Here is a 26,862-nt window from a genome sequence, read left to right as displayed (position 1 = left end):
TACAAAATAAATACATAAATAGATAAAAGAAGCAGGCAGATATTTTCAGGTATAATAACTGTTTGAGTGGAGGGGAAAAAAAAAAACCTCAACAACTAACAAACCTGGTAACATGTGGAAACGTGGGGTCAAATATGAATACGGGAATGTGCATTTATTTTCATTGACTTTTAAGATGACATCAGTTGAGTAGGTGGTCCTTTGGTGTAGCCCAAACACATTTGTGTTCACAGCGCTAAAAAAAAAAAAAAAAAACCGGTGGTCATGTGTGCAGCTCTGAATGCGTTCTGGCTGCATTCACACCTGTACCTTCAACTGACCACTTGCGATCGGAGAACTCAGGACAGATGTTCGTGCCAGGTGTGCAGAGGGTCTTACAGAAACAACGTGAATGCGCTGTAAAGATACAGGAAACAGGAACATTGGTTCAGATTAATTCCTGGTGATACAGTGTACAAAGTTTGATTGGGCTGCTTGAGGAAACAAACAGGAAAAATACCAACAAGCAGAAACAAGTAGAATTTCCAGCGCAAACAGTAAATGTTATCATGCCAACTATACCACATGATGACTCTCAGCTGTTTAATTTGAAAACATATAACCATTATTATCAATATAAAATATTAATGTTAAGTGTTTCCCACCAGTTAACAAAAGGCAGAATTATTTCACACAAACCTTGGTATTTAGTTGGTGTGATTGCTGGCTGAGGAGGAATCCTGTTCCTTTGCTGCCACCTTGTGGACAGAACCAGCAAACCAAACATTTCAAGCAAAGTCGTGCTCCATCTTCTTTCGTCTCATTTAAATTAGTGGCATACAGGGTTATAGAAGTTCATGGGACACCTAGCCAATGGATCAATTCAGGTAGACCTATATTAACTGAGACATAAACAACATCAACCACTCACCAGTACAGTATCAGTATCAGCAATTGAGGTGAATTTACCGAAGTACCACAAATATACTCTTTTAAATGTCTTCGAAATGTTACTTATGTAAAAGTACGCAAGTTTGAGCAAGAAAATAAACCCATGGTGACAAAAGTAAAAGTACTTGTTTTGCAGAACAGCACGTTTCAGTGTTATATGTCGTATGGGCAAGCTGTAACGAAGGTGGATTGCGTTATACAACGACAGGTAGTATAATCTGCATTATAAATGCTATTTTTAACTACTCGGTAATAAAAATTAAAAAAAAGTTTTCATTTACTCAACTAAAAGTCCTGCATGAAAAATCTCACTGCAAAATCTCGAGAAAATATTTCAGTAAAAGTTCCGAGTTGCCCTTTTTCCATGAACACGCGGTGTAACCGATACACATGATGGAAAAGCTCCACGTCATTCCTACTAGTTCAACCAATATTCAAAATGATTCTCATTACAACTTGAAAGGCTTCTGAACTCTGCTCGCACACGGGTTGAATTTCAGTGGGGTTTCAACAGTCAATAAACCAGTTGTCAGAATGGAAAAGTGTATTTATTTGATGAACAAGTGCTTGCTGTGGTCCTGAAAAGTGGCTCACAACGAGGTAACCGTGTCTGTCGTTAAAGAGTCACCGCGTTCATGTCGTCGCAAAGGTCAGTTCCTCGCTCCCAGAAGTAGCACACGAAGGAAGACACACGGTTTGACCTTTAATCAACGGAGGAAAAGATCAACAGGAGTCACACTACAGAGGAGAAATAATACAGAGGGAAGGTACTGAAAAACTATTATTTGGAGACAATACAACACATTTTCTTTACAATTGATTATATGTACATGTTTTAAGCAAAACAAAAAAGCTTTTCAGAGAACGCATATACCAGTGAAACATGATCCGCCCTTGATAATTCTCAAAAGTTTATGTCTGCATATGTTTTATACAAAATAGATTTTCAAACAGTATTTGGGTAGTGCAAAGTTTTGTTTATAGATTCAAGCTGGTTGATTACTTTCACAAACAGTTTTGTGTGTGAAGAAGACCGACTCCTCTCCTATTCACAGTATCACACAATTTGACCAGAGCCATCACGTTTGTCTCCTCGAGTTTACGCTGACGTTACATTGAATTTGTCTTGTTGTTTTGCTTTGGTCACCTCGTAGTCAAACATCAAATAGGCTTTTTGAATAGGCTTTTAAGAAAACAAGGAAGTAAGCTTATCATGTTCTGTGATGGTGATAGATTATCCGTGATTTCTATTGCATATTCAGGTGTCCTCCTCAAAAATGTACAAGAGGGTAAACAGGATACATTTTTGAGCAAGAAGAGGCAAGTGTGCGGTTTTCTTTATATTCATATATATTTTTATATATATATTTATATATATATATATATATCTGTTTAAATGAGCAGCAGCAGCAGCAGCAGAGATTTGGATACACTGAATGTGAAAGTAACCCATGAGTAATCCCTCTGCAGTTAATGAGGATAGTTTTAAACTATTCCGAATGAACCTCAAAGACAAAAAAAAAAAAAAAAAAAAAAACTAATAATGACGGCGGTGGCAGCGGATTCCTTCAACTTTGCTCGTCCGTCAACTTATTTCCTGACATATAAACACCACAAAACACAGAAGCAGACACAAACAGTTTTTGGTTCTTTAACTATACGTGGACGACTACACACTGTGTGAAACAGACCTTTTTAAACAACCTGAGCATGGGAGGAGTTTAAAATGTACGAGTGCTTTTATAGTTTTTGTCGGGACAGATTTGCATCATTTTCTATATTCAAAACATACAGCGAGCTCTTTTCAGCTCCTCACTTGACATAGTTATCCGAGTATTTATAACCGACAGCTCATTATTACCTTCGATCTGTAACATTTCCGCTGAATTAAATGATTTCCTCTTTAAAGTTTAGTTTCGATTAGTTTGCTTTAAAACCCAAGACGACACGTCGGTGTTAAGTGTCGTCATCCCGCTGATGACGAGCCGAGCGGCCAAACTCAAACTGATGAAAACGTTGCAACGCATTTCAAGTTTCCGCTTCGACCACGCAGGAAATGAGAGAAACCGACGGGCCCGCCGTTCATGCGCGTGATGAGTGAAGCGTGGTCATCGGTCGGTAATCGATCCGGTGGACTGATCAGTCGAGGCATTTCCACCCGCCTCGACAAATTTAGAAGCTCGGATTCGTTTCCTCTTCTGATACAAACGCTGACCAAATGTCAGCATCACTGAAAACAGACAAAACAGGAGTTTGGCACTGAAATAATTCCCAGAGAATAACGGATCCACTTCGCCCGCCTCCCCCCCCCCGTCAGTAATGCTACACGTTCACGGTGACAGGATGCTGCGAGGTGACTAATGCCAAGTGCTTTCAATCGCGGAGCTCGACTACCTAACGGACAGACGAATTAAGGTGCAACGGTACTAAAGAGGAAGAGAAATGAAGACAGGTAGCCTACGAGGTGTTGAAAGAGCGGAGGGGTCAAAGGTTACCAGCAGCTGTGGGAGGTTTATAGGGTGGTGAATCTGCCAGCGCCTGATCCAAAGTCTAACTGCGAATATTAAAAGGAACAGTTTGACATTTTGGGAAATACTCTGACTCACTGTGTTGCCGAGAGTTGGATGAGGTGGTTGGGATCAGTTGCGTCTCTACAATAAATATGAAGCTGCAGCTTCATGGCGAGCAAACAGCTGACCTGGTACTGCCCGAAGAGAACAAAACGTCCTTAACGGCACCTCGACATCTCACACCATATAAAGTTGTTGGTTTAATCCATACAAAAAAAAAAAAAAAAACTGAAATCCAGCCTCTTACGATGGTTCACGTGCTGGACTATTTCAAGGACCAGTTGCCAGGCAACCAACAAAGGCTTCAGGATGTAACTTGGCCAAGAAACAGTCAGTCACGTAGCAATAAGAGGTTGAATTGGGGGGCTTTCATGTGATAATTGGTGAGTTTTAGGGGTGCTGGAAGGTGGATTTTGTTCTATTTGGACAGAGCCAGACAAGCTCTCATCAGTCTTTTAGCTTAAACTAAGCTGAGAAAAGTTAAACGACCGCTTAACATTTACCAAACAGCTACAACAGTGGCAAGAGAGCGGGAAACCGTATTTCCCAAAATGTTAACAAACAGAAAGGAGACACTGTTTGAGAAGGATCATCAGCGGCACAATCACGACTGCATTTGAACCGAACGAAGAGACCGTAAAAAGAACTGAAAAATGTGAAGGACGGTCATTGTCCACCCAGTTGGAGCCACGTCAAACGTACAAAAATTAAACACAATCAAATACGCCCTCTCACTTGTGATTGGTAGACGCGGGCATCCATCGCATTCTACTGTTGGACTAATGGGGCCAGAGTGTGGACCAAACTGAAGACGAAGAAATGGGCTATTTTCCAACAGAAAAAAGTTCTGACTTCCATCTAACGTCGTACAGCACGGGGACCGGTACGGGACAACAGTCTTTTAAAGCCTTTAGCAGAGTTCAAAGTGCTCAACTAGCACTTAGGGAGTTATGTTTGGGGAGGGGAGGGGGTCAGCGTGAAAAGGAAGCAGACTTGGTATATCGTTTCTTAACAACACGGATCATTTCTACGCACGAAGGATGGACCGAGCTGCCGCTTCTAAAGATAAACACAGCCACTGGAGGAAAAAAGAAAAAAAAAAAAAAAAGGAAAACTTTGCAACTGCATGTAATATAAAAAGTACAATCAACATATGGTGAAGGTAGATCACGACGGGTTCAAGAGAAGCACGGTAGGAAGAAAATAGCCAAGATGATACTTGAAGCAAAAAAGGCACATGTTTTCTTTTCCCTTTTATAACAGACATGTGTGTAAACCTGGAAGAGGTCAGCTTGTGGGGGAAATCATCCTTTGAGTGGTGGACATCGGTTAACAGTATCACAGAAGTGTTTCTCATGTCCAGTTAATTAATCAAAGCAATGAAATATGCTTCTTTTTTTTTTCTTTTTTTTTTAAATGACTAGAAAACAGTTGTTGTTGTTTTTTTTTCCCCCCGTGCGACTGATAAACATTTTGTTACAACCTCCTATAAAAACTAAAAGTGGAACGTACAGTCTAAAAGCCTACATAAGAGCATGTTATTAAGCTTTTGTTACCTCCTCAGGTAACCAAGACCTGGAAAATTGTATAAACTGTTATAATTTGAAAATGTAGAAAATACTATCAGAACATATACATAGATATTTGTTCTATCTATTTTTAGATATCGTTCTGGATTTGAAGGTAAGAAACCTGAGACGACGTGGATGTTAAGCCTGTTTTCTCTTCGTGACTATCACTTTAACTTACAAATGTTTCCCTACTCATTGTTGCACACTACATCTTCGACTGTTCAACGAAACGAAACCTCTTGTGCTCGCCGTCTGGGTCCTACGCAACCATCTCTGTTCCCTCGCGCCAGACCCGTAAAGCCGCCGCGCGGAGTTGCATACTCGCTCCAGAAAGCCTCACTCGCGTGGATCCGCAGTCCTTTTTGTCGTCGCTCTTCTGGGTGGGTTTTGGGGGTGAGTCGGGTCGGGGGTGGCGAGGTGATGGGACTTTAAGGCATTGTGTCTGTTACGGGAGGGGGCGGGTGGGGGAGAAGGGGGGGGGGAGGGGAGGTGGGCGGGTGGGGGGCAGTCATCTCTGGTGGAAGAGGAGAGGTTTGACGCTCCCGGCCTTGAATTTTGGTAACTGGTTGCTGATGATCTCCGCCAGCATCTCCGGGAACTCCACGCTCAAGGATTTATTCACAAACGTGTAGAAGCAGAAGCTGAGCAATCCACCGACCATCTGCTCACGCACACGCACACACGCACACACACACACACGCACACGCACGCAGGAGGAGAGCACATTCGCTGAGGATTAACCAATGAAGTGGTGCACAGTGTTCAACCATAACCAGCATTTGAAACCATTATAAAGTCCATTAAACATTGAAACCACAGGAACTGGTTTTAAATTGTTGGAGTAAAGCAGATGATGATCCAACACGAAAACCTGAGAGCAGCCGCACCTGCAATGTGGAACTTCAAATTTTAGTTTGAATAAAGTGTAGGAGTTATGCTATTCCTTAATAAATAATAAGAAAAATGGGTTGCAATGAACAGATGTACTCTTCTCGTGTGAATCAAGTTATTTCTTATTTGGATTATTGATTTATCAAAAGGTAACATTTTGAAGTCGTAGATTCAGAATCTGAAAATGACTCAGGAGCTGCAGACAGAAATCTTTTTCAATAAAATGAAATACAGTGAACCCTCGCTATAACGCGGTTCACTTTTCGCGGTCTCGCTACTTCACGGATTTGCATCGTGCATTGTGTTCTGCATTCTGATTGGCTAAACAGTCTCTCCGCTTCTTCTCTACCTGTTTGTCAATAACGTTGCGGTTTAATATGTACACGTACGTAAAACAGCTTGCCAAATTAAAAATAATCGATGGTGGCATGTCGGTTTATAAGAATCTTTTTGCCCAGAAGAAAAAAGAGCGACAACAACTACCGATAACTATGTTCTTCTCTCGAAAAACCACACCTGCACCGCCGGCTTTAGAAGAAAGAACCGCTGCAGAGCGGAGTCAGGATGCAGCGGCTCAGTCAGAAGAGCAGTGAAATACACGAGTCACTATTTGTCCGACTGTACTTTGTACTTTGTATTTGTTTTCATAATCATTTTTCATTTCCTCCCGTTCTAATCCAATGACTCGGGTCGCAGTGGGGCGGTGCCGATCTCAGCAATTTGAAGCCTTCAGTTCGTATTGATGATTAAAATTATTATTTTACAGTACAGTAGTTATTTGTTAAAAAAAACACATTTATACAGTACTTTTATTTGTTAAACAAATGCTTGGGCTTGTAAAAAGGTTTTGTTCTTTGGTTTCAATGTATTATGGAGTATTTCATTGTATAATAATTGTAAAAAAAATAAAGGTTCCTACTTCACGGATTTCACCTATCGCGGTCTCTATTTGGAACGTAACCCCCGCGATAAACGAGGGTTCACTGTACACAACAATCTTGTCTATCTAAATCGAAGTTTTCCAGCCACATCAGAGTACAATGTTTGTGATGGACTACGTTTACATTTATGACACCAACATACACTGTCAGTATGATTGTACATATTTACAGTGCAGAAAATTGCTTCTTTTAACAGAAACTTGAAGGTATTTAAATGCAGACTTTACCAGAGTCTCATAAATGAACTAGTTTTGAATTATTAATGAGGCGATGTCAGAGGCATAAATACACATTGTACTATATGTAAACTAGCTTACATGAGAGTAGTATTTCACTTTCTGACACGAGTAAGGAGCAATCAACCTGCTACAGATGAAATGTCTCACTCTGCATCAATGTTTTGATTATGAATGAGTTAAGTTATGGTGTAAGCACAGACTGAACAAAGTTATTTTAACTGACAATCTTAGACGTGTTTGGTGTCAACAGACTGAAAGGTCGTACTACTTGTGTATTAGATAAATTCCAGACCTCAAACTCCTAAACGACTGTAAAACCTGCAGCGTGAAGCTTTGTATTATTGGCAAGAAATTTCTTGGAAACTATGTTAACGCTTTAAGGTAACACACAGACAGCTGCTCCTTGTTTAAGGAGAGAAAGCTGCAGCTATTCAATAACCTGAGACATCGCTGATGTCACACAGAGCATTTTGTCTCCGTACGCTGCATCTCTGTACCTCGTGCATGGAGTCCAGCAGCTTGGTGAGCTGGTAGAATCGCTGCCAGTTCTGGCTGGAGTTCTCCTCACGCTTCACTATGGCTTTTCCCAGCTCCTTGATGTACGACATCCGTATCTCATCAAACACCGCCTGGCTCTTCAGGCCGTCCTTTGGCACTGCGGGAGAGGCGAAACTCAAAGTCAACATCTGGGACAGAAATAAGGACAATGGACCCTAGACTTCACAATGAACACGTAACACTTGCGGCTTTAAACTGCAAGACTGGGAGGACATTTTTTAAACTCTAAATTATAGTAAACTTCCATACTGTGAAGGACAATAACGGCAACTAATGAATATACATCAAGACATTATTGAGACTTGGCTGGCACCTTTAATTCTCCTGCACTAGATTACATTCATGAGACAACATGATACGGTGTCATGTCCATCTGTCCTCAACCAGCAATCCACTTCTTATATACGATGCGTTCAGGTGAGTTAATCTGTTGTGAAAGTGCTACTATGTGATGTAATCTCCTGAATATCCGTCATCATCACCTCCGAGCTACTGGAGACAGTATTGAATTGAAATAATGACTTTTGTAATGATCGCGTTATCCCGGCCCGACCTTCGACATGTGACGGTGATGGAAGGTGTGAGGCGGTTCAGCTGCTCGAAGGTAAAAAAAAAAAAAAAAAAAAAAAAAGTCTGACCTGTGCTGAGCAGCAGCAGAACCTTCATGCACAGGTACTCGTCGTGGGAGACCTGCAGCCGCACAAACTCGCTCGAAATCTTCAGCATCTGCTCGCACTGGTCGGCCATGTAGGGCAGCTTCATCCGCTCCCTGGTGGGTTCAGACAGACAACAGTTCAACCGCCGTACACTTGTTTGTCTTTGCGTCCTCGCTGATGGCAGGTGGCGTAGTCACAGTAAGGGAGATGAAGCAGCTTCCTGTAATATCGCTGTAGAATTAATGTCTGGCTGAAAACAATTTGAAGATCCTACTTTCAATTATTCTTTCGCAAATGAGATTCGCTCTTAGATTATTGATGTAGAAGAGTGGAAATGTATATTTCAGTTGATTTAGTGTCCTCTCATTATTGTGGGTGTAAGTGAGGACAATCTTTCAGAATGTATGGTAGAGAGCTGTTTTTTTTTTTTTTTTTTTTTAAAACAGTCATTATAAGATACGTCACAAAACAACACTGAGAATAGACAATCTGACTAAAAACAGGCCGGTAGATACATTTACTTTGGGGGCTGACTGCCAAGCAGAGAACATAACTATATTAATTATGATCATGTTAATGTTCAGCTTGTGATTATGGGGAAAAAAAAAAAAAAAAAAAAAGGCCTATTACAGCCTGAAGCATGGGAGCTGCGCTGATGGCTCACTGCACTCAGAGCAGAGTTATCAAGGCTATAAGAAGGATGAAACGCTGATTACTGATGACAGCTGACAGACACGGTTTGATTCTCGGGAGATACGACACAGCAGAGAGCAAAGAGCTGCACTGATAGACTCCAGAAAACAGATGTATATGTTGGCAAATTGCAAAAAGTATATATATATATATCACACAGACCGGGAAATATCACATCAGTGCTCAATTCACTAGCGATGCTTCATTTACGGGGACTCGAACATTAGGTATGTTTTCACTTTGATGGTCCCTGCTTCCGTTTAGTGCGATCGTGGCGCTCATGAAGCAGGAGGAAGCTGTTGGCTTTGGGAGTAAGTATTCGAAGTTTCATCGCTTGATCAACACCAACACTTGTGTTAAACACGTTTTTGTGATCGGCGGTCCGAGCTAATCGGTGATTTCTCCATGCAGCTGAAACGTAAGCGGAGAGCACACGTCCCGATTTGTGTCAGACTTTTGGGGGACAGAGACGTTTTCAGGGAGCCGAATCTGCTGAGTCGGAGTGGTGGGGATTAGAAACACGCTCATTTTCAACGCTCTGTTGGGAGGATCAAGGTGCAATCGCGCCACAGTTCAGGTCATATGTCAAAGAAAACCCACCTGGTTGCTCCTGACCTGATGCACCTTCTTCGGTCTTGGACAGTGACGTTCTGACCCTCTTAAATGTCACTCAAAACACCTCTCCAGGCTCATGGCTTCATTGCTGGAGACTTTCTGAAGCATTTTAAGGGTCTCCTGTTGCCAATATCCTGAGTTAGACACAACATCTGATGTGCGCTCTCCGCTCGTGTTTATGGAGAAATCACTGATGCGCCCGGACCAGCGGTCACGAAAACCTGACAACATTTTTCCGCCTGCTGTTGGAGGTTTTCTACCTGTTAAAAGGCGGTTTTTCTATCCAGATGTTGCTCGTGGGAATTGTTGAATTGCTGCGTTTCTCTCAAATAAAGTTGCTGTGGTTGTATTGTAAAGACTTTACTCTGCAAGTTCCCCCGAGATGACTTGTGTTGTGATTTGGTGCTACATAAATAACATCTCATTGAATTGAAATAATTCAGGTGCTGAAGTTGATCAAGCAACAAAACTTGGGACTTCTGCGTCGTACGGTCTCAGAACCTTTTGATTCATCCTCGTATTATTCTCGTCCTACTTTTGGTATCAAATTAAACAACACGAGTCAGGCCGAGAGACTGAACCATAAACAATACATACTCGTTGATGACGAGGTCGGGTGCGAAGCAGAGCATGTTGCCGTTGCACTGTTGGTAAGACCTCCAGCCCAAACCAAAAGACATGAGGAAGAGCCAGGAGCACTGCAGCAAAGTCATCTGGTCGTCTAGGTGCAGGTTCCTGAAACCTGAGAGGAAGGACATGGAAATACTTCACCCGACTATAAAACAGCCTCGATGTATGTATGTATGTATGTATGTATGTATGTCCGTGTGTGTGTGTGTGTGTGTGTGTGTGTGTGTGTGTGTGTGTGTGTGTGTGTGTGTGTGTGTGTGTGTGTGTGTGTGTGTGTGTGTGTGTGTGTGTGTGTGTGGTCAAAGTAACAATTCAACCTGTGTATTCCTAAAAAAATTCACCATATATTTTGTAGGAGCAGAATCTGAATGCCACAACTGCATTTTACCCAATTAAAAAAAAAAAGTGTGCAAGTAAGCAACAAACAATCAGTTGTCACTCTTGTTCACTAAATGTGCCCACGTGTCAGCTTCGGTCCAGATTGAGCAGATCCAGATGTAGTGACAGTTTACACAAATTAAAGCAGACACAACACCTGTTTTGCACTGTGCCAAAACATTACAACAGCTGCTGTCAAATTAAAATGTGACTGCACATGGCAGCTGTTTTCAGGGTTATATGAGGTGTCACACAATGCCTGAAATGCCAAACAATGAAGACGGCGCACATCTTCAAACACTACGAGTTTACATGTAAATAGATGTTAATACAAAAAGAGAAGCCCAATGGCACGTCTGTGTTCAATATCACAACAAACAAAACAAAAATCTGGCAATGTTGCAACTGCGTTTCCGTGCGTCACATTTTCCTCTTTACAAAACTCCTCAACATGAACGTAATCACAATGGTTATAGTATAGTTATAGTATATATATATATATATATCACCGAACGCACAGGGGAAGTTTATACCACCAACCTGGCAGAGCTTTGGCCCACTTGACGGCAGAGATGACCTGTCGGCCGCCCAGCCTGTTGAGGGTGGTCATGAGGCGGGTGGAGGTGTCGGGCAGGGTGCTGTCGTAGCCGGCAAAGATGGTGTCCGGCTCTATCGCCTTCAGCAGGGATAGCATCGTGGGAACAAGTTGAGGCATGCACTTGGGTACGAGGGAGCAAGCCTCGATCGGTGGAGAAGGTATCACCTCGGGCAGGTTGCTGGGCTGGCTGCCCTTTAAGCGATTCAACTTCTTGGTTTTGCGAGCTTCAGAAGAGAAAACGGGGATGAACATGGCCGAGTTAAGTCGCACAGAAGGCAGAAGCAACTAAAACAACTAAAGGTTATCCTGTTTGTCATTATCAGTGCAGTTAGCGCGTACCTTCCAGGTTCATGCCTGCCATCAGACACTTGCGGAAGCGGCAGGCTGGGCAGTTCTTCCTCCTGATCTTGTCTATTATGCAGTCGTTCCTCCCGGCACACAGGTAATTATGCTGCCCTGAGAAAGATTCATCTGTTATTTACCTTTACAGTGGTGGCAAATACTACAAGGGATAAAACTACTTCAGGATTTCAGTAAACTTGTGGCACACATTAGTAATCATTGTGTGTAATACAGGCGATTAATAACTAAATAATTATGCCTTTTGGCTTTGCACCTTCCACTGCTCTCTTGAAGAAAACCTTGCAGCTGCCGCAGGTGAGAACGCCGTAATGGCAGCCTGAAGCCTCGTCAGAGCACACCAGACAGATTTTATGGGTCCCGCTTTTCCCCTGTGTTGACGATGTCGCCGTGCCTCCTTCCTGTCTGCATATAGTACTGGAGGAAGAAGGTGGAAGGCAGAGAAATTAAGTTTATGAAAAAATATTTTGTAAATAAAGATGTAGCACTGACATAAACACTTTAAAATGACTGTAGCATCACATGGCTGCACAGGCGTTTGAGTCAAATCCAAATCATGGCACCGACTCTGTTTACAATAAGCCTTTTATACAACCTGGCCGCTCTCCTGAAAGCATCCTCTGAGTTTTGAGAGTTCAGCTGTAGTTCATATTTTCAGCTGTTAAATAAATAAATAATCTACACAAAAACACTCCACATACATTTACTGCCGTCACACTGAATGTGTTCATGAGGGAGGAAAAGTGAGTCTCCTTGTGCTCGTTTGGGCCTTTAAAGACTAAATTATCTGAAGATCTCTGGTCACATCCTAAATCCAGTGGTTGTCCTAAAACAGCCCTTCTTCCTTTGATTGAACCACAAACGTTTCCAGACTCAGTTAATGCTGGTTAGCGATGCACTTTTTCAAAGCTGCCACTAGGGGACGACAGGCTTTGCTGCATCCATGCGCCAAAAGGTCTACGCCCCCTTTCTATCCCAGTGGCCACAGCAACAACAACAACAACAACAACAACAACAACAACACCCACATTGAGTGGATATTAAGCCTGAGACATGCAGTAACTGTCTGTCTGTGCATGTGTGTGCACATCTGCTGCCGCAATGAGAAGTCAAACCGTTTAATTTGATGAGAGCCACTCTAAACTGTCACGCCACACTCACACACTTATGCATATTTTAGCCCGGGACCAAAGTTCACTCTTAGTTATACAACACGAGGGTATTAAGCATGAAAGCAGGCCAGGCTCCAGCAGTCAGTGGGCACAGCAGGATGGGAAAACCCGAGTAAAACATTAAAGCATCAATTCCAGAAGCATTCAGCAGCCAGATTTAAAAGAAAAACTAAAAAAAACCACAACCCATCAGTGGAGGCTGTCAAACCATGACAGGGCTGAGAGCTGTCAGAGCTCCATTGACAAAACCCTTTGGTCAATAAATCTGCCCATTACGCATATTCAGCACAACTGTCATCGCTTACAAGTATTCATTTCCCGAACATCTTCGGTCGCATTGTTTTCAAGGGCTCAAATTCAAACCATCGAGAGTTCACCCCCAAATCTTGTCTTAGTTGGGAGTTGTGGATGCCATAAAGTGGGGCGCTCACTAAAACCTTCCCTCCAGGTACAGCTGTGAAAGGTGAAACCTGGGGCACACTTAATACATTTGATCCACTAAATCCATGATTAAGCCAGCATACCAACATTTCTAATTCATTTTATTTAAAAAAAAAAAATAAAGGCGTAAAACGGGGTGAAATGATTATCAGTACTTCAGCTTGGCAGATACAACCCAGATGTATCATGAAAAAGCAGTAATTTATGATTGTTTGAAGTGGACAAACTGAGCAGGAAGAACATTATTGTAAATAGCTACAGCTTCAGTGAAAATCACAGAACACTTCTTTTACATTTGGAAATTAGATTTATCATTCCAACTAAAAAATATCCCAACCTTCAGAACACTTTGAAGACATAAACGGCATAAAAAAAAAAGAAGAAGAAATCCTTCAATTGTAGAAGCAAACTAAGAAACATAAAACTAACAATCACATATCCAAATAAAACAAATCTAATCACATTGCTTGTGACAATTTCAATAAAACCATCACAGAATCATAGCTAATGAAATTGTGAACCAAGATGCACCAACGAAACAACTAACAAAACATGTTTTTTTAACTGATACATTACTTTTGTGGTTAACAACTTCAACTTTAAACCACATCCCTGTATTTTGGTTCAGTGTGCATGAAGACAAAGAGCAGGGGTGCTCTCTCTCTCTCTCTCTCTAATTATGCACAACTGAAAAACTACTGCGACCGGGTATATGTTAAGACAAAATCATCTATATATTTCTATTAGGATTTGATCAAGCGATTATGTGTAATGTGAAAGAGGTTGCTGATAGCAATAGTCCTATTAAGATGTATCACTCAACTATACTGCCCCCGTGTGTTTTAGCATCTTTCAGTGTTTGAAACCATACATGTTGGTTTGTTCTCTCTACTCTCAGCAGTATTGTGCAGCAGCTGCAACAGTTGAACTCTGTACTACCTGTCCTCATCACACCAATCATCACGCAGAAAAAGTAAGCAACATAGTGCAGCTAAAGATCTACTTATTTCGCTCAGCAGGCGGTGAAGACCCCGAAAAATCTAGAAGAGGGTTCAGATTTGTAAAAATGGCTTCAAATAAATGCTGATGTTGCTACACTGCGTCTGCTGGATGTGAAAAGGAGCGACTGTTTGCCAACACGCTCCCTGTAACAACTTTTTTGGGTGATAAGACATCAATGTTAAATTTAGAGCTTATTTCACTGATTATAGCCGCCAGGAGTGCCTCACTATGGCCGTAGTGTGTGCGGGTGTGTAAACACACTGTGCAAAAGTATTCAGCACCGAATACAAAGCGAGGACAGTTTTAAACACCGACACCATGTATGGTTTCTATTAACTTACTTCATACAAAGTGCGGTAAACAGAATAAAATCCTAAATCAAATCAATATCTGGTGTGAACAGTGTTTGCCTTTAAAACAGCGCCGGCTCTCCTCAGTGCACTTTCACACAGTTCTTCAAAGTACTTGGCGGGAAGGTTTTTCCGAGCATCTTGGAGAACTACAGTTCTTCTGTGGATTTAGAGGTCGTGGCCTCTCAGTGGCTACACCATCTGTTGCGGGGCTCCTTGTTCTTTTGGACCAATCGGATGTCTTTCTGAACATACAGCATGATGGTAAAAAAAAAAAAAAAAGTATCTAAAGTGCCTAAAACGTTCACACAGTACTGCGTCTTCACTCACTCACAAAAGCCCATTGAGCCCCAGGAGGAGGGCGCGGTGGCCAGCAGGGTGGGCGGAGGAGGCTAATGAGTGGTGAAGATGATGTCAGAGGGTGCGGAGGGCTAACCGGTTTGTCCTTCACTGGCCCACTGGGATGGTGTCAGCAGGACTGCTTTCCTAGAAGGCTTTAGGCCACTGGTTCAAATCCAATTACTGCAGCCATTTTGTTTTTAACAACAACGAGTAAGCCCGAGACAAAGTCACTGCTGGCCTTTACTTTCTCAAAACTCAGTCTGGAATCAGTTCATGACATTCAACTACATCATAGGACATGCTGCAAATCTGTCTTTGTGGATTGTCAGACACAAACCACTCAAAACTGCACGGCAATGTGGGGAAACCGAATTTCCCCTTTCTGAAACCATCTGTTGAAGTGAGCGCTCGCTATCAACAGGATGTTCTCGCATTCCCTCCGAGTTTACTATCGGTCAGAGCTCCGCCGCAGCACAAAGGCAGAGACATCCCGAGATGGGCCTTGACTTTGAGAAGAGCAGTACTAAAGAAGTGAACTGCTTACATCTCTCGCAGTGAGATCAATCAGTCCGGGTTTTAATGACGAAAGCCACGTCACACACTTGCGATAATGCCGGTGTTCCAATGTCCTGCTTAACAATTCATAATCCCCTTTTAGCTGCGAGTGTCACGAGTAGATTTGCAGGCCCCTACTCTACATACCCCTGAATCTTTGCCAGACGAGCCGCTATCAGAGCCACATCTTTGCATTATCCATTTCTTCTTCTCTGTAGGTGATACATCATTTAGTGCTTGTGCTCAACATACATGACCTACTTCACACCCAATTACTGCAAACGAGTCATTTACTGAAGACTTATGAAAAAGGCCATTTAGCTCGACTGAATGTGTGCTGGCAAGGTGGCAACATGCTTTAGACCCGATTTCTTTAATGGTTATCATGGTGACTGATACGGATCAATGCTGCACTCACATCTGCTAATCTTCATCAAAACTCAGAGCGTGGAGAGGAGTACAGGGAAGGGACATAAGGAAGTGCTCCTTCCCTGCGGTAAGAGCCACCAAAATAGAAAGGAGAACTGGTCTGCACGCTCTGAATCATTCTCGCATGCAGAGCAACAAAACAGCTTCTATGAGGGAGTGGAGACTCGGTTTTATTGGGCTGTACTTCTCTAAAAATATCTGCCTTGTGTGCTCTCCAACAGTAACAGTATGTCTTTATAAATACTTTACATTCCTGCAAGCTGTAACATCACAGCAGATAAAAACAATAGGGACAGAGTCGCCTTTGTAGCAGTCTTAACTTAAACATCAAGTGTTTTTATGGCCATTGCGTTGCTTCATTATACAGGCCATTAGTGAGATACATGTGGTACTGTGCATTGTCCCTCACTGTCATTGTCTGCAAAGAGCCACTGTTTTCTCCTTCACGCTGTACTGACAAACCCGTTTCAATAACAGTGACATTATGTGGCCCAAAGCAGCAACTACTGCTGGGCTTCAAACAGCGGAGGAGGAAACCAAAGCTCACTCACAGTTGAGCACAAGAAAAACAACCCTAAAGGATTTGAGTTTCCATATTAGATTATACGACAGGACTGTGTGTAGGTGGGAGGTGGCTTCCCGGCCTGTAAAATGAATTGGAGGCTGGCTTCTGCTACTGTGTGCCTAACAGTAATACCTTCAGCTGCGTCCTGGTGGATGTGGGCGGAACCTCCCAAAGTTTGACTCTGCTGACTCGGCAACTGTACCAGAAAGTATGCACTATACTGTATCCTCTGAACCTCAACCTGGAGAATTTCTATGACCCCATAAAGAGTCCAAACACACCAAAAAGTATACATCGAAAAAGCAAAGCTGTGGTTACATGGGAATGCAGTAATAATGTGAAAGCGACTGGAATGGCTGGCATTTGATCTGGTGCATTCACTGGCGCCAGATGTGGGGAGGCGGGAGGGAAAGTAGGTCAGAAGAGTGAGAGCTTCACGGCAGTGCTTTGTGGTCCGCCTTCCTGCCTGCCACAGCGCTCATGACACACCCACGTGCACACACCTACACACTTGTGCATAATACACAAAGCCGCCAGACACGCGCACATGTCTCACACACACACACACACACACACACACACACACACACACACACACACACACACACACACACACACACACACACACACACACACACACACACACACAGAGTCTTAAAAAGGTGCTGAAAGCTTCTGTTGACAATCAAGGCCTCTGACCTTGGTTGCAGGAAGCAAACACAGGACAGAGAGAGAGAGAGAGAGAGAGAGAGAGAGAGAGAGAGAGAGAGAGAGAGAGAGAGATGAGGGGTGTGTCAGAGCAGGAATGACCCTCACCAAAGCTTACTCTCTATACACAGAGCCAAGACTGAGAGCTGGGAGTGTCCATACACTGAATGCAAGCTTTATATAAATAAGCATAATAATAAACAAATACCCACAGTGTATATAAATGGACTACACATCATAAACTACTGGTGTATCAAACCAGCTGGTGCATCTGACAGCTGTGACAGAAACCGTATCTACTTCTCCAGCAGCACTTGAATCTGCAGTCTTGCTTTGGTTGAAGTCGACCAATCAAAACCTCATTCGCTGCCATGGTTTGATAACGCTTTATATTCTCACCTGAGACAAAGTAATTACCTGACAAAAACCTAGTTCTACTGGTAAACCCAATAAACTCACACCTTCAACAAGTCTCTACAATGTCCCACAAGCATCGCAGATGTCAAACAAGTCCCCGAGGGCAAGAATCCTACCAACACAGCATTAAAGAGAGCGCTGCCTACGATGTTGATATGCATAGGCATGTAGGTTCGCATGGTAGCTGTTTATCTCCTGGGTGATTTGAGGACACCAACAGGGCAGGGTGGGAAATGAGCAACCGATGCCAGTCAAATGCTGGTGGAATATAAAAGTTGCAGGTAAAAACATGATTTACAATCGAGTGGCTGGTGAATTCAAACGTTTATCTGTTTAACAATTTAATCTCCCGCCCTGCAACACGGGGAGATAATAAAAGTTAAGATGTAGTAAGAAAACTGCTTTAGCACAGGACCGGGTTGGTTGAGTCGATTTTCTAGTAGTTTTCCTTTGAGGTGTTATTCAGCAGTGAGTCATAAACATTATTCAGATCAGACTCGGTATTCCCACATATGAAATTCTCTGGAGTTTTACCACCTTGTTGAGATCACGTTCTTGCCCAGGCATTGCTTCATTCAGCCCAGTCCTGACTGCAAAGCAGCCTCTGAGTCAGCAGCTCAGAGTTACACTGCTGAATTCTGCCTATGAATTATTACAAGTAGGTAAAAATAGAGGCTGCTACTAACGCGCTTTCATTATTGATTCATCCGTTCATGATTTTGTCAATTACCTGTTTTGTCAACAAAATGTCAGAAATATTGACAATTAAAAAAAAAAAAAAAAAAAAAAACTTTTGAATTATTTGTTTTTTCCTGACGAACAATAACAAAATACTATCGTTTAAGGAAGAAACGCACCAAATGCTCACAGCTGAGAGGCTTAAGCAAAGTAAATTTAGGCATTTTGTCTAAAAGTTCTCAAACAAGACATTAATTATGAAAAAAGTTTCTCCAACTTACAGCAGATCAACAAACAGAAAACCTAAACTAAAATTACAAAACTGAAATAACATGAGCAACACACTGCGTCTTTTTATATGTGTGAAAACCCTGAGCCATGGATTACTCAGATGTGCACGTGAAGAGATGCTGAAGCTACACAACGCTGCCTTGTGATATGTGAGGACAGCTCTATTCAGTGAACCAGTTTCCCCCAATAAACACACAATTGATTCAAAGGCCTCCCAGAAATTCCAGTAACCTACATTGTGTGCAGCATAAATAACAGATTTTTAGATCATGTGGCTCACAACGTTTCACAAAATAAGACTGTATGGGTTGGGTCAATCATAGATGGGACAGGATATGCACCCCAAAAAAAAAAAAAAAGTTACACAACACATGTCTGGTAAGCAGCTGTGTTATGAACCAGAAGAATAAAGTTTCTGCATTTTTCCTCCATCCAATGTTGGTATTTACTTGAAGTGCAACACAATATAACTCAGGTCATGCCACATGGTCAAACCAGTTATCACACGATCATGGTGTGCATTTCCCTAAATAGGAGCAAAGCTGAGCATTTCTCAAGGTGAAGCATTTTTCATTTTGTGCGAACAGGCTGTGAGCCAGGCCATAAAACCGAGTCTCGTAAAACTGTGATGCATAAAATGAACACGTAAGGTATCGAAGTTTAACGCACCAGTGAAGTGGGGGACAACTGGGTGCAGTATCGGCACCTGCTCGGGACTAATGTTAAAGAGTTCCCGGGTGGAAACAAAGCAGCAAACTGGGGTGATGGCAGGTCAGATACTCGGAGTCACGTGAGGTCCTCCGGGCCTCAGTTTCAGCAGAAAGCAGCAGCGCTGCGTGAGAAGCTGGAGGAGGTTTTGACCTGATATAAACTTTCTGACAACCACAGAACCACCACAGCCCGGCGTTCAGCTAATTCCACACCACTAAATGTCACAAAGGTTGTGGCGCACAAGCGCCACACAAAAACAAAATGCAAATCTTTAAAGCGAGAGACACACACACACACACACACACACACACACACACACACACACACACACACACACACACGGACACACACACGGACACGGACAAAGGTGAGGTTACACATCGATGAGCCAGTGACCAAACAGCCACACAAATTATTTTGGCCTCACACCATATGCACAAACATAATCCTGTTTAAACACACAAACCTCTGCAGAACACAAAGACAGGGTGTTTGGAGCCACATGTGAGATGAAGACGAGCCATATCTCGTGTCTCTACCCATCTGTTCCTCATCACCAAGCGATGCGACAACTGCCCGGCAGTTGTGAAGATGGTACATAGCATCATTTGCACACACAATCCAAACACAGCCGCATCGGCGCCCTCACCGACATGACGCACTTCTGCGTGCCAATCTTTGAGCTGATCGCGCCATTGAATACTGAACCAGACAGGCGTGAATGCAAAAGAGATCCAAACAAGAAAGATGGTTTAAGACGGTTGTTTCTGTCACGCCACTGTTCACGATCGGACCCCGAAGTTACATTCACAGCTGAATCCATAAAATTCGACAAGGCAGCAAAGTATTACCTGTACAAAAGACACTTTGTGGGGCTGTACGCAGTGCAAACACTGTGACTTGGTGCTCCTCTGAACGGGAGCTCACTTGTGGGAAATCACAGCAGAACTTAACGTTCAAAATCACTGGAACAAGAACAATCAATGGAACAAGGAGACTTATTCCACATTTCCCTACTCAGAAATAATGTAATTCTTCTCAGTGCAGGCCTGTCCAATCTATTCAGGACACAATTCATTCATCCCTACTGTTGAATGAATTGTCTGCTTCTTGGGGACGCATCTGGTTCAGGTGCAGACAGCGCGGCTCTCAGGTTTATTTTTGGCATGAGGGAGCTGGAAGACGTGCCCAAAATGACCTCATTAACCCCCGCTGAGCAGATCAGCAGAGACAACATGCTGTTAAACAAGGATAAAACCTTACGATAACAAAATAGAAGGAAAACTGTTTATCACGCAGTGGATTTGGGACATGCCATAAACACATCATAATACTTAGGCTTGTCCAGTCAGGGAGAAAAAAAATAATGACTGTCTGACTTGGATAACAGTGGAATTCCCCCAGCTTTTTAACAGCACATCTTTTCTCCAGATCTCAGAGCGTATTGCTTATGCTGCAGCCATGTCCTGTGGAGTCCACGAGCCCGTCTCACAAAGCAGGACTATTGGGTTAACGATCTCAGGGGTTAACTCGGACCTTTTTGTCATGACGATGGCTTTATTTTAAATGAATGGTAACTGAGAACTCAAACCAGGCTTATCAAAACATATAAAATGTCCACCTCCTCATCTATTGTCGGTGAAAGTCAAAGACGCAGCCTGAATTTTATACATCCCGCGTTAACAAGCCACAGAATGATTTTTCTTTCCCTCGTAGTAGCTACAGTGTTGTGTGCTGTGATTTATGCCTTGTTGTAACGAGAGTAAATAACAGTAAAATAGAAAAGGTTTAAAATAATCACAAGAAATACAGTAGAAGTTCATCAAGTGTTTCACTGTGGTTATAAAACCAGACCTCAAAAATAGCAGGACGTTATACAAGCTTACGTCAATAGTATTATACCAAACTGAATGCATATTGTTGCATCTTAATTGTACTGAAAGTACCGACTGCAGCTCAGCAGAACATGATGCCACTTGTAGAAAAGACATTTGCATTTTGTATGTAAACTGCAATGGAGATGACACTATGCAACAAGTAAAATGTTTTCCCTCTGTGCACTAACAACATGCTCTGATTAGGCTTTAAATGGACCAGCAGACAATTCATTCCTATCCCTTCATATTCTCAAGCCTTGTTATTCACACATTTCTACCATTTCTTGTAATTGTTTCTTGTGCAATACTCAATATAGGCTACTTAACATATATAAAAAAAATGCAAAGCCACATAAATAAATCAACACAAGTTACTTGATGGCACTTGATGACTGCATCATTTAATAGTATTTCTATCAATTTTCTTTTATTCCAGTCATTATAAACTCAAGTTGCATCATCAGCCAGAGACCCGTCAAGTCAACTGAGATTCTTAAACTCGAGAATTTAGGGTTTTCTAAATTCAGGATAATTTTACATACAGAAATTGAACCCCCTGTAGCGCCCTTCAAAGGCGATACCACAGGCACGTCCATACGCACCCCGACATCAGGTTCATCAGCCCTGAGAGCAGGTTGTCAGGAGTGCGTCACTTAGGTTGAGGTGTTGGTGGACACAGAGGAGTACAGTCGAAAGTGAGGCCCAGACTAGGGGGTATTTTTTGACTACGCTGGGCATCGCCTCAACCAATGGTGGTTTGCAGGCGAGGTGATGCCTCAGCAGTGGCAGCATGATCACACACCTTGTGAGTAGTGAAGGGAAGCTAGAGAGAGAGTGATGGAGGACAACAGCTCCACCCCCCATGCCCCTAAAAGACCCTCAGCAATCTGTAGACAAAACAGAGGTGTGCTGAGGATTTTGTGATTGCTAGAAACCTTCCTGGAAAAAGAAAAGAATGAATAGTACTAATCTTCACACTGAACAGCCAAATCCAATTTGACTTACAACTTTTAAGGTGGGTATAGTACTAAGTATAGCTTGTATTTTTTTGACTCTTTACTTTTAGAAAGTCCCCTTCCTTATTTTCCCCACGAGGATAAATATTTTCAACATAACATATCTTCAAAATATACATTTACAATGTTTCAACAACATATGAACTAGTCTGCATTTTATTTGATGAAAATAGACGTGAATGGCAGTTTGTGTATGAACTCACAAACTGGAAAATCCTGAGCCAACACCAACAGTTGATAACCACCTTTGTCAGACCAGTTATTCAGATTCCTCAATGTCTGATTTATGAAACAAGATAAAGACCGCCTGCCTGAGCTGACCTGTAAACAACACATGATGAACTGAAACTAACAACTATTTCTAGTGGCAATTAATGATTTTGTGAGTGACGTGACGTGAAGGGTAATGACCAAATGTTGACCACAAGTTTCTAAAACCAAAGTCTTGTCTTTAAAATAGAAAGTGACCATTTTTGTTTTTTTAGATAAGACTGGTCAGGTAGATGAAGGCAAGACTCTGGTTCTTTGTTTACTGTACTCAGGTTACAGGAGCCACTAAAGACACATCGGTAATAACACTGAATCCATTTCCTAACACACAAGGTTATGAGTAGCACCACAATAAAGCTGTGAAAACAAACCATCAGCCGCCAGCAGTTTTAATTTGTGATAACAACCAGTTAGCGAGCATCCGTGAGCCACAGACCTCTTCGGGTGAAAATTTCTCAGTCTTTAAAAAAATGCATAAAAGGAAATGCATGCAAGTCAATATTATGTCCAGAGGCTGTCCGACTATTGCCCAAACTTTGCTGCCACAACAACAGCACACTGACGCTCTTCATTCTATTGATTCTACACAAAACAATAAGACGATATACAAGACAGTTAAAGGACAGTATCAGTGGTTTTGCCTCCCTGCAAAAAAAAAACCTCAAACTTGTCCCTTATTAAAGAAGTCTGACTGGGACAAAAACATTGCAGCAAACTTGAATCAAACAACTTTCAACTTTTTTCTTAGTTAAAAAGGCCAGAGTTTCCAGCGTCCTGTTATTGATAAATAATCGGATACCCGTGTTGACATGAATGAATATTCTGTATGTCAGTTAGTTGATAAATAAAGACTAACACCTGAGTCTTTGAGCAACGAACTTCAGATGATCCGGTGATGCCAGGGAGGATAAAATAAGACAACACTAAGATAAACAAATAAACTGACTACTGCCTGCAATTCTTACCTGCCAAAGCTGGTGGTGTAGGAAGGAGAGCTTGAGAAAATCTCACTGGCCCTGTGGATTGCCGAGTTATCCCCGACGCCCTGACCTCTGTTCCAGGCCCCACTGATGGCCGTTACCGGGAGATACAGGCTGGACACTAGCTTCAAATCTTTCTGCTGCTGAGCATCATTGTTCCTGGGATTGACTCCGAAGTGGTAGCTCTGTCCTCCTGAAGTGCTGACCCCACAGATGGAGATGGGGTTAGTGCTGGGCACGTCTGCCACAGACGTGCTGCTCATTTGGCAATAACTGTGACCTGTAGACGTCTTCTCCTGTTTAATCACACCTGGGGTGCTGAGCTGAATGAAGCCGGCATCTTTTTCTTTTTTCACCAATGCAGACAAAGTGTTTGTGGGGGTTGAGGATGCCGTTGTGGATGTGCTAGTGCTGGATTGATCTGGACTTGTTATATTGCTGCCGTTGAGGGCAACAGAGACGGCCCCAGCGGTGTTACTGCTCTCCACCGCAGCAGCCTTCATCTCCCTCTCTGAACTGGCATCCACAAGCAAAGCATCGTCTGCCAGAGTGGACAGAAAGGCATCATCCCCGACGTAAAAATCTGAGGGGGACCCAGTGAGGTCAAAGTCTTGAAGCAGGTCCAGAGTATTGTCACTGAACAATTTCTGGTTCACGTCCACCTCTTTCCCAATGTGCTCGAAGGGATGATCGAAGTCAATGGGGTCCTGCTCTCCTTTTTCCACGGAGAAATCCTCTGTTTTCATCGGGAAGAAGTTGGGGTCCGATCCCCCGATAAGCGAATCCATGGAGGACTGGGTAACGTCTGCTACACTGGCCTCCAGCTGGGGCAAATGTTCTGCCACGTTTTGACGCCCAAAAGTCGCGGGGGCCTGCGTCTGAAGAAAGTGCTGCTGACGGGGCCTCTGGTCATTGGTGAGGCTCCTGGACTCTGGGCCCTCCACCGAAGGGAGCTTCTCGGGAAGGGGGTTGCTGCTGAGGCCGTTGGCCACCTGTCCCGGCTGCATCGATGGGCTGGATGGAAGAGCGGCGGAGGTGGTGGAGGAGGCGATGGGCATGGCACTGTGAGGAGCCACTTTCAGCAGACCTCCCTCCTCGGGGCTTTCAGTGTAGACCAGCTTGCTCAGATGGTCGTCATCTCTCCTGTACGCTGTCTTCTTCACTCCACCTTTTTTCATCTTTCAAAAGACAGGAAACATTCAGAAAGCGAAACCTCCCCATTAAAACACACTCATAGACAAGATAACTTCACTCAAATCACGACGAGACTTGAGGAAAGCTGACAAAACATGCGCGCTGGAGAGAGTTAGCAAAGCTGAGCTAAGCCAGCTGTTCAACAAGCGAACTGTCCACGTCAGTTCATTGTCAGCCGTGTCCACCCACCAAACACTGTTAAATGAAGCGAGCAGCCCTTAACACAGGGTTGATGAACATTAAACAGAGAAGCGTGGTGCAGGTTTACCGTAGTCTGAGCTATGCTACCGTTAGCGTGCTAGGTAGCAAAGTGGCTTCGTGCCTTCGTTTCTCTGAACGTCGCTGACAGTGACGTTAAACACGAACATCACCGTATTATATATTTATATTAAATCAGGGTCGCTGTGTTTGTCCCCGGGGCTACAAACGCAGCGACTCTAACCGGAATAAAGTCCCGTATTTACCCTTGAACCGCCCGGTTGTTGACGCGCGTCCACAGGTCGTCTGTCAACATTGTTTTGGTTGAAACACGCTGACTGACTTCTGCTCACGTTTCTCTTCGCGTCCCTTCGTCGCTACATGACTGGATCTTAGACGTGAAACGAGCCGAGTCGTCGGGTTTCTTCTTCTTCTTTTTATATATATATATATATATATCAGTTTTTTCCAACTTCGATTAAGCCGTAAATCTTTTTACGCGAAATGTTAAACAGGCTACGCTACGGGAGGAGGAGGGTTTGTAGCTGGCCGTTAGGAAAAACATACAAAATGGAGAACTGAGGAAGGCAGCCCCGTGGTTCACCTGTTGACAACGTGCAGCGCCGCCTGCCGGCCGCGCCAGGAACTGCAGCTGAGCGAGAGGAGGCGCCCGAGTCGCACTTCACGACAGGGAGTTGAGGTTAGGTTAGGTTAGGTTAGGTAGTTACTTTATTAATCCCCGAGGGGACTTTTTTTTTTTCGCTACAGCAGCATACAGGAAGCAATAAGATAATAATAGAATAATAGAAAGCAATAAAATAGCAGTAAAAATATTAAATATAAAATGCACAGTATATACAGTACAGTATATATCTATATATATCTGTATATATTATGTACAAACAACCAAGAACACAGACAACAGTGTTATTGAGCATTTAGTCGTGGTGTAATGTAACAAAGAACATTTACTCAGGTGTTGTAATGTTAGGTATTCGTGGCCCACATCACTTGAGTATTTCTATTTTATGCAACCTGATAAATCCACTCCACTCAATCAATCTCAGAGGTAAATATTGTAGCCTACTTTTAATTAATTAATTAAGTCAACAACAATATTAATCCAAATACAACATGTAGCATTTACTACCTAGTGTGTACTTTTAGTACATTAACCACATTTTACTGATATTGCTTACATACTTTTACTGAAGTAAGATTTTAAATGCAGGACTTTAACTTGTATTAGACTGTTTTCACAATGCTGTGTTACTTTTGCTGCAATAAAGGACGTGAATACTTCCTCCACCACTGGGATTTAGAAAATATATAATGTATAACAATATTTTAACAAACTACAAAGCAGTGATTGCTGTAATATAAACATTCACCTTCTTGGCAAACATTAGTTTCAGTGCGATTTAACAATGTCACTAAGCACATAACGCAAAAGTGCATTTGTCTCCTCCTACAAGATTGTTCATGCAGCTGCCCAGCATGTTCCTACATTGTATTGCAGCTGTTATGGTGCATTAGACAGACAGACACTACAGTTATAGTACTAATAACATGCAGGCGAAACAGTGGGGCTGAGGCATTTAGCTTCTACCTGCAAAATTTGAAGTAGCCTCAGCTTTTGTTGGATCATAGACAACCAACTATTCAGATAATATAGGTCTTAAGCACTGCTGGGTCTCCTACTACTGACAAAACACCATTAGGTAGGTAGGTAGGTAGGTAGGTAGGTATATACTTTATTAATCTCCGAGGGGAATTTTTTTTCGCCACAGCAGCATACATACAGAAGCAATATTAGAAACAATAGAATAAAATAATAGAATAGAATAATATAATAGAAAAGCAATAAAATAAAATAAAATAGCAGTAAATAGCAGTAAAAAATATAAATATAAAATATAAAATGCACAGTATATACAGTATATATACAGTACATTATATATCTATATATATTATATACAACAAACCAATAAACAGTCAACATATATATATGTATATATATATATATATATATATAT

The 26,862-nt window shown here is 42.5% G+C and overlaps 1 protein-coding gene across 1 annotated transcript; it reads right to left on the bottom strand.

Moving 5' to 3' along the window:
• Positions 1–1,620: 1,620 nt before the first annotated feature.
• Positions 1,621–25,403, bottom strand: nr3c1 (nuclear receptor subfamily 3, group C, member 1 (glucocorticoid receptor)). The gene is made up of 9 exons (XM_069697046.1): positions 25,093–25,403; positions 23,420–24,612; positions 11,887–12,047; positions 11,610–11,726; positions 11,213–11,494; positions 10,262–10,406; positions 8,339–8,469; positions 7,640–7,797; positions 1,621–5,732 (listed from the first exon to the last, which is right to left on the bottom strand). Exons 2-9 carry the CDS (start codon positions 24,610–24,612, stop codon positions 5,580–5,582), a joined length of 2,340 nt encoding a protein of 779 aa, XP_069553147.1. The 5' UTR covers positions 25,093–25,403; the 3' UTR covers positions 1,621–5,579.
• Between the last annotated feature and the right edge of the window lie 1,459 nt (positions 25,404–26,862).

The sequence above is a fragment of the Brachyistius frenatus genome, unplaced genomic scaffold, assembly GCF_029030835.1.
Source record: "Brachyistius frenatus isolate BFR_SWC_R1_liver_20210118 unplaced genomic scaffold, ASM2903083v1 Contig_22, whole genome shotgun sequence".
Lineage (NCBI taxonomy): Eukaryota > Metazoa > Chordata > Actinopteri > Embiotocidae > Brachyistius > Brachyistius frenatus.
Note: the sequence above shows the minus strand (reverse complement) of the source record. Positions and strands in the feature narration are given on the sequence as shown.